Below are 8093 nucleotides of genomic sequence, written 5' to 3' on the forward strand. Positions count from 1 at the left end.
TAAATACAGAAATGGGACACATAACTGAGAGTGCGCCTTTTAGTACAGTGCGCCTTATGTGTGTGTTAAATACAGAAATGGGACACATAACTGAGAGTGCGCCTTTTAGTACAGTGCGCCTTATGGTCGTGAAAATACGATAAATGAAAATTTGAGGGGGAAAAAGGAAATCCATGAAAATAATGCTTTAAAAAGGTCCAAAAGGGATTTTGAATGACTTTGCATTTAATTTTTTTCATTTTAGATTGTATTTTTTCCGTATACAGTCTGTTGCCATAGTGACCTGTCCAGGGTGGCCCATATGCCCCATTTCCAATACTCCTCGGCACAAGCTTGGATCAGTTAACCAAGCTGAGCTCGGTTCTTATGACGATTTACACATCACGCTACCACGGTTCCTCGCCTCTTATCGGTGGTCCGTCATACTATAGCTCTCAAGTCGGGAATTGCATAAAACAAATATAATTTTCAGTTGCAACAATAATGGAACAAAAATCACTCCATAAGCAAATAACCGACTTTCTCTTTTTTTTTTCACATATCTGATACGGATGGATGATTTTGTTTTTAATGTTTTGTCTGTTCATGATAAAAACTTGTATTGTCTTCTCCCTGGCTGTGCATCTTTTAACCTACTTATCTACCACAGGCAAGTATCTATTGAGGAGGGTGAACGGAAAGCCAAAGAACTAAATGTAATGTTTATAGAGACTAGTGCAAAAGCAGGCTACAACGTGAAGCAGGTAAGGGTGTGTCTGAGCCGTGCTCTGAAGTCCTGTTGTCGTTTCATCAGCCTGAGCTTCTCCACCAAAAGTTTCCCTCTGCAGAGCAAAAAGAGAGCGAAAGGAAAAGGTTTTAGATACTCCCAAATGGGCGGATATCTCCCAGCCCATCTTTTTCTCTGACCCTCTTTACTGGAATATATTTAGCATCTTTAGTGTTTTTAGATGAAAACCTTAAACTTCAGAATATTTTAGGGGTATACAATTCAAAGCTATGCATAAATGTGAAGCGGAAGGAAAAGTCTAATTGGATTTTAACATTTTTATTAATACAGATGTGAGAAATCCTTTATGTGGTTTTATTCAACTGTTCTTGGTCAGTATTGGCTCAGTCAGGATGGATGGATGGATCTTTTTGGTTTGAAAGTCATCAAAGACTGCAGGAATATGAAAAAATGTTCTTTAAAACAAATGTAAACACCGCTGCTTGTGTCAGTATCACCCCTTTTCCCTAACCACTAGGCCACCACTCCCCATGCAGTTCAATAAAGTGGCTGCAGAGGGCACTCCCATCCCAGTTACAAGGAAAGCTACAGCAATCTATCTCATGATTGAATGCTGCTCCACAAATGGCTTACAGCAGTGAGCTCTAAAAGCAATTGTTGACACAGATTTTATTTTAAAAATAATTTAAGTAGCTTGTTAAAAATTAAATATCTGCTTGGTTTAGCAAGATAGCCATAAAAAGGTAGCTTCGTACTGCCTCCCTCTGGTAGTTTTGTGGTACTTCCAGCATATGGCACCACATCTGTTTGTGTCTGCACATTGTGCCTTGTGCTGAAACTATTCAAGCTCAAAAGGGACTAAACTCTGTCAGGATGGATATTTGGTGTTTAGAGCCATATTTTAACGGAATCAAATAGTTTTTGGTCTTTTTCTGTAGCCACAAATAAGCCTGACTGCGAAACTTTAAAATTAAACTACAAATGTATGGAATCAATTTTGTTCCATATTCCATATTGTACCCGCTTTGTTCCATATTGTACCCGCTCCTGATAGGGAACGCCTATTAAATGAGCGAGAGATCGTGCACGAGCTCATTTCTCATTGTGCACGCTCTGTTTAAAAGTTGCTGTTTGCGTCGCTCATACAAGCTTACTTTTTAAAAGGACATTTGCAATTTTTCCACTCTGTCAGACTCACCACCAGTAAGTGGAAATGGGGATGAGCACGTAGGACGGCCTTATGTAAACATATCATCAGAATGACTGACAGTTAGGAGGACCACTTATTTTGATGATCCACCTGGAAAAAGAACATCCTCTACTATACCTTTAAATTTTTCAGATTTGATTTAAGCCAAACACTCGTTTTTGGCCTATAGAAATTAGTCTTTACTTCAGTGGAAAGCCCGCCCACAGAAGTAAAGAAAATGTTAAAGGTAATTTGAGAAGAATATGAATCCTAAAACTCAAAACTGAAAATGTGAAAAAAGAAAAGTTGAAAATAAATTATGTGAAAGTCTAAGAAAACAGAAAAGTTGCACCCAAAGCAGTTTTTTTTTTATCACATTTTTTTACAAAACATTTTTTTTCCCCAGCATAATGAGAAAAAAACGAGCCCATACAAATGGCGCTTTCCTGTTGCCAATTTCCCAGCTGAAGGTTGATGTAGGAGAACCTAATGGATCTGCTTTGACCGCCTCTCGCTGCCTGCTGGGCTCCTCGATCTTCATGATGCTGGTTCCCTAAAGAACCTCTGAGTCCACAACCAGGACAGTCGTTAGGTTTCGGTTTCATCTTACTTTGCCCTGTCAGAGTGGTGGGAGCTCCCGAATACTGAAATCCATCCGTTCTATAAAGATGTTCCCCTTTGTGTCTGCCACATCCAATCCCACTAAAACCCATTCTGTGCTCCGTCTACACTGATCCAGCTTTGAACTGCTGCCTCAAATCAGAGGGCTGCAGTGGGAGGCTTTTGGTGGTGAGCGACGGCGGCAGCAGCAGCAGGGAGGAGCACGGCTTTTTATTTCATTGCAATGTATTCACAATCCATGTTTGTTTTTCCTTGTCTGTTTTGATGTCTGTGATGCGCGTCACGGTGGGGTTCGGTGTCGGTGGGGACTCACAGACAGATTACCACAGAGGAAGGAGAACAGAGAGCGAAAGAGATGAATGTTCTGTTTATTGAAACGAGTGCAAAGACAGGCTACAATGTCAAACAGGTATAGGGTGCGCGCGCCCGTTTCTCCACATGCATGTGTGCAAACGTGCTTTAGGCATTCGTTTCTGACAAGGAGCTTGAATTTGCTTTCCAAGCTCTGTCCTGGTCGGTGAAGGGAATCATTTGGCCAGTTTGATCCAAAGTCTGCAGGACGGGTCAGAGTTTGCAAACCAATGAGTGGCTTCTTTATCTTTGCAGTAATGCTTTTATTTGTTGCTGTGAAAAGTTCGTCATGGGCATTTTTCATTTCATGCAGTTTATTGGAGACATGCATGTTGTGCATCATGATGAGGCCCGGCTATCAGTTACACCAGAAAAGTGCACTAGTTACGTCTTTTTCTTCAGGCCTGCTTACTTATCAGATGCATGTTCATGCAGAAGCTCCCAGAGAAGCTCATGAATCACAGTCAGATTGGAAATAAAGAAAAAAGCTCTGCTGGGTGTGTTCCTGTTGTGCAAGCTTGAGGTGAACTCAGACGCAGCCTGCATGCTTGTTTTGACTAGTTGGTCTGTGCTAAAATATTCCTGACCACATTCATCCTCTCGTCTCTGCAGCTTTTCCGCCGCGTGGCGGCTGCCCTCCCTGGCATGGACGCCACGCAGGACAAGAACAGAGAGGACAGTATCCTTTGTGCACTCTGCATAATCTACAGTGGACTGAAGAGGTCTGACTGCTCTATGATGTCGCCTCGTATTAAATCATATGTTCATAGAAAAGAAGGAGTTACAATCAATTGGGAATGCTGCTTAAAAAAGGAACTGGTTACCTCTCGAAATAAAGTAACTGAGTTAGTAACTTGGTTCCGAGGGGAGCAGTGTAGAGACTGACACGGGAGTGGATTTTCACTCCTGTCCCGTCCCACTCCCACAGAAAAAAATGGTGTCCCGTCCCGATCCCGGGCCAGAGTAGAAATCTAAATCCTGTCCCGTCCCACTCCTGGTGAAATTACTCCCGCTCCCATCCCGCTCCCATTCAGAATGACTCCCGCTCCTGCTCCACTCCCATTCTTGTTTTTGAGCGCGGGTGAAAAACTCAGAGCGGAAGCCCTGTTGGTTTTTGGGTCGTGTAGTTTTTTTGACTCGCATTATAGTGTAGGATTCAAGGAAAAAAACTACAAAATGGCGGCACCAGTACGGGATTATTTTCTTTCTATTTTATTTTATTTTTTGGCATCGATCCTAGTTTCTTTTAATTACTATCGGTTTGCTCCCGCTCCCGTCTGCTCCCGTTAATGTTTAATCCTGTACCGTCCCAATCACGTGATCGTTACTAATACTGACTCCCATCCCAGGGGAATCCCACGGGAATCCCGTGACCCGTGGGATTCCTGAAAAAATGTCAGTCTCTAGAGCAGTGTTTTTGTGATACACGTACAAGGATAAATGGCCATAGTGCATTTTTACAGCATATTCAGAGATGTGTGAAGTACTTAATGAAACAAATAAAATACCTCAACATAAAATTACTTTGGTAAAAGTGAAGGTTACTGATAGGAAAAGTATTTCAGTAAAAGTCTGGAAACTGTTCACAACTAGGAAATCAAAGTACTATATATCTTTGTACTAGTGGTGGGCATAGATCATTTTTTTAATCTAGGTTAATCTCACTAATCTTGGAATTCATCTAGATTGATATAGATTCACATCACTCATTTGAATTCTGCCAAAGCAATCTTTTGCCATCTTTTTCGGCATCTTCTGCATTGGCTAAGGGATGGTTTGCATTATGTGGTTTTTGCGCCTGGAAGAACATCCTGCAGTAAACTAATTCTACATTGCAGAAGGTGGAAACAGTTTTCAAGCCGTTCTGATCACCAGAACCCAGAGCAACACAAAAGCTGACGTGTAGAACCACATTCTTCCACCACTGTGCTTCCTGCCGGAGAAAACTAAAAGGACCTTCTGGAGGAATTAACTAAATACTGTTTCAAAATAATTTACAAGCAAAGCAAAATATTTTCTCTGCACTTTACCAGTTTCTTCTGTGCACCAGAACAAACAGAGCAGTTCATCTTGTCCACATAAACAAATCCTTTTATGAAAACAATCAGGTCATATTTTAATCTAGAAAATAATGTCTCATAATTAGAAGTAGAAGCATTGGTGGCTCTATACAGTGGCCCTGGCCCCTAGTGGCCCCCGTCTTAGCTGCTTAAACCGTTAGAATGGCTGTGATGGTCTCTGGAAGCATGTATGTTTTGTTCTTTGTTTTGGTCTGTATTCCTTAACCCCTCAATCCTGCAGTGATCGACATAAAGCTGGAGAAACCTCCTGAGCAGCCCGTCAGCGAAGGAGGCTGCTCCTGCTAGAGGGCTCAGCTATCCCCGCCGCCACTTCTCTGTACATGTCCCCTCTTCACTACACCCCTTCCCCTCTGTCCCATTAGCCTGACTAAGAACACTATGCCGTGGCACTGCCGCCGCCCTGCTCCTCCATCCAGACGCTCCCAGACTGAGAAGCGCTCTGTAACTGACGAGAAATGGAGCAGCAGCCGGAGTTCGTTCTGTTTTCACTCATTTCTAAGCAGATTGTCAAAGATAAATCTGTCAGGTCACCACATCCTGGACTCTTTTCAAACTACACGGACATCGAATGTCTGGTGCTTTTAACAGGAGAGCTTTGCTTTAAGCCCAGAGGGTGTGAATCCTGTTTGCTTTTAATCCTGAACAGACCTTTTTTTATGAAGTGATTGAACTGGGGAGAGAAGCTGAAGATTGTTGGCTTTTAACCATCATCATTGGTTTGGTTCCTCTATAGTCCATCTGTACACATGTGATGCAGCTAAAGTCCTGCTCTCATCATGATGATGCCTGTATTTCAGACCTTTTCTAAGCACGTATGTTTAAAAACACACTACATGGTTAGAAAGCAGCACAAGCGTGGTTCACAGTCCTGCTGGTTGTTTTTTTCCATCCATGAGGAGGACAAATAAAGTTTCATAGAATATTTGTTTGCTTTTTTTTTGTAGTTTTCACCTAAAACCCAACAAAACTGTGGATAGAGGAACATTTGCCTTTCTTAGGGTAAAAAGTCGAAGATGTGGGCTCCTTTGGCATCGGTTTTGCTTTGAACACTATATTATTTTTTGGTTTTGCTTTTTACTTTTTGGCTTTGATCTTTCGTTAGTGATTTATCAAGACGTGTATTTAATCTACAATGACTTGAAATATTTATTTCTGTTGGATAAATGCTTCTGTTTTGTTTTTGTTTTTTTATAGTTGGTAATATTTTTCCTTTGTGGTAACCAGTCCTAAATGATATACGTCGTCCCAGATCAGCTTTTCCAGAATCTGACCGTCTGCCGTTGGATCATACTGATGATGTTGTGCAATTATTGTGAGAATTTATGCAGGAGAGTCTATTATGTATAGTAGATTTAACATTTCTGTCTGGAATTGTAATAAATGAAAGAATAAATTTACACTTATCAAAACTAATGAAATTCATGTGTCCCACAAGCAAAAACAAAAAGACTTCTACAGCATCACTGTGCATCATGAAAAAAAAAAAAAAAATTCCTTTATAAACACTCAATTTAAACTGATTACAAATGTTCTGAGTAAAAAAACGGGCCATCTGCTGATAAAATGAAGAAAGCTGCAAATAACTGCAGGGTTACTGAAAAACACTTATGGGTGAATTTTGTTCCATTATTGTTCAAATTGGAAAAAAATGTGATTTAGATATAAAACGGACATTTTCAAGAAGGGGGGGGGATGGTTTGAGTACCGTTTTCTCAATTTATTTTCAGTTTTATTGCTTTTTTTCAACTTGCATTTTGCAGATCACATTTTTTTAATAAATTTAAAAGAAATTAAAATAAATTCTGAGAAAACTCAGAAGTTACTCTTAACACCATTTCTTGAAGGAAGAGTCCGGTCAGCAAGGAATAATCAATGGATCGTTATCTATACCTAAAACTAATACGTTTGCGGTAATTTAATGAATGAGTAACACCTCACTCTGACAGCTTCCGACAGTGATGTCACGGTGCGGTAAGCCTAGCATCATTCTCTCTGCTTTACAAGCATAATCGATGGGACACATACACACACACTACTAGACACATCTGCAATCAACAATTATTGAAGATTTAAAGAGGACTTCACCATTGAAATTCCAGAGGGCCATAGTTAAACTGACAATGCCCGTTTGAATGTCAGTTGGATGTTGTAATACATTGGTTAAAAGTGAGGAAAGAATTATTACACCTTTCCGATTCATGATCCTCCACGGACGGATTTGTCATTGGATTGCCAATTTAAGAGGGAGGATTTGCCATCGAAATTATCGCCAGGTAAAAAAAAAAATGAATATGTAGCCAACATTTCGAAGAAGAATGTTTTCAAGATGACTTGGAATATAGCACGTTGTGACAAACACCAGATACAGCATTGGGACTTGCTAAACAGCCGATCCCGCAACAAGACGTCACAAAGCGGCAGGGGGCAGTAATGTTCTTTGACAAACATGGATGTCTCCAGTAAAGCAAATTCAAATGAAAATTACTCTTAATTAAAACATCTATTGAACAGCATGTAATAATTTCATATTTAAAGTACTTTCAGAAGTTTGAATTCTGAATATGATCAGAGTTTTCCTTTGATAAAAAATATTTGTCAAAGTTTGATTACAGGATAACATTGTTTTTATATTAATTTATTATAGGAGCAATTTAAAAAATAACAATAAAGAACCTGCTCAAAAGCACTACTTAATTGTGAAATATCAATTACTGATTATCAATAAGTAGTGATGATCACACCATGTTTTTTTTCTGATCCAATACTGAGTAAAATACAGGCTGGTATCAGCGACATTGAACCGATGCCGATACTTGGTACGTATATATCTGTTGTATAATACTCAGAGGGTCCAGTTGAAATTGTCTTTTAAATATTTAACCAAATGAAATAATGCCAAAACTATTGATGCAATAATTATTTTAAAGATTTAAACAATGGGCTCTATGCAGAACTCCACCACTTCCTGAACTTAAGGCAGCTTTTATTTCATGTCTTTTTAAACTGGATGAACTGATTAATCCAGGTTTGTCTGGCCAATGTATCCATGGTTACTGAGGTCAGCCACACCTGGATTAATCAGTTCACCCAGTAAAAATTCATAAACTTTTTTTTTTTTTTTTTT

The 8093-nt window shown here is 39.8% G+C and overlaps 1 protein-coding gene across 2 annotated transcripts in view; it reads left to right on the forward strand.

Moving 5' to 3' along the window:
* The window catches only part of rab6a (RAB6A, member RAS oncogene family), a 15248-nt gene extending 8880 nt beyond the window's left edge, over nucleotides 1-6368 (forward strand). Inside the window, exons 6-8 of one of the 2 annotated variants that reach the window (XM_015379717.1) lie at nucleotides 650-743; nucleotides 3501-3567; nucleotides 5190-6368. In XM_015379717.1, the coding sequence (XP_015235203.1) occupies nucleotides 650-743; nucleotides 3501-3567; nucleotides 5190-5254 (226 nt within the window). In that variant the 3' untranslated portion in view covers nucleotides 5255-6368. Of the gene's footprint in view, nucleotides 1-649; nucleotides 744-2852; nucleotides 2947-3500; nucleotides 3568-5189 lie in introns of both variants that reach the window. The other variant, XM_015379718.1, reaches the window with a different exon arrangement.
* Nucleotides 6369-8093: the final 1725 nt, after the last annotated feature.

Source organism: Cyprinodon variegatus, unplaced genomic scaffold, assembly GCF_000732505.1.
Source record: "Cyprinodon variegatus isolate N-32 unplaced genomic scaffold, C_variegatus-1.0 Scaffold198, whole genome shotgun sequence".
In the NCBI taxonomy this organism is placed as follows: Eukaryota; Metazoa; Chordata; class Actinopteri; order Cyprinodontiformes; family Cyprinodontidae; genus Cyprinodon; species Cyprinodon variegatus.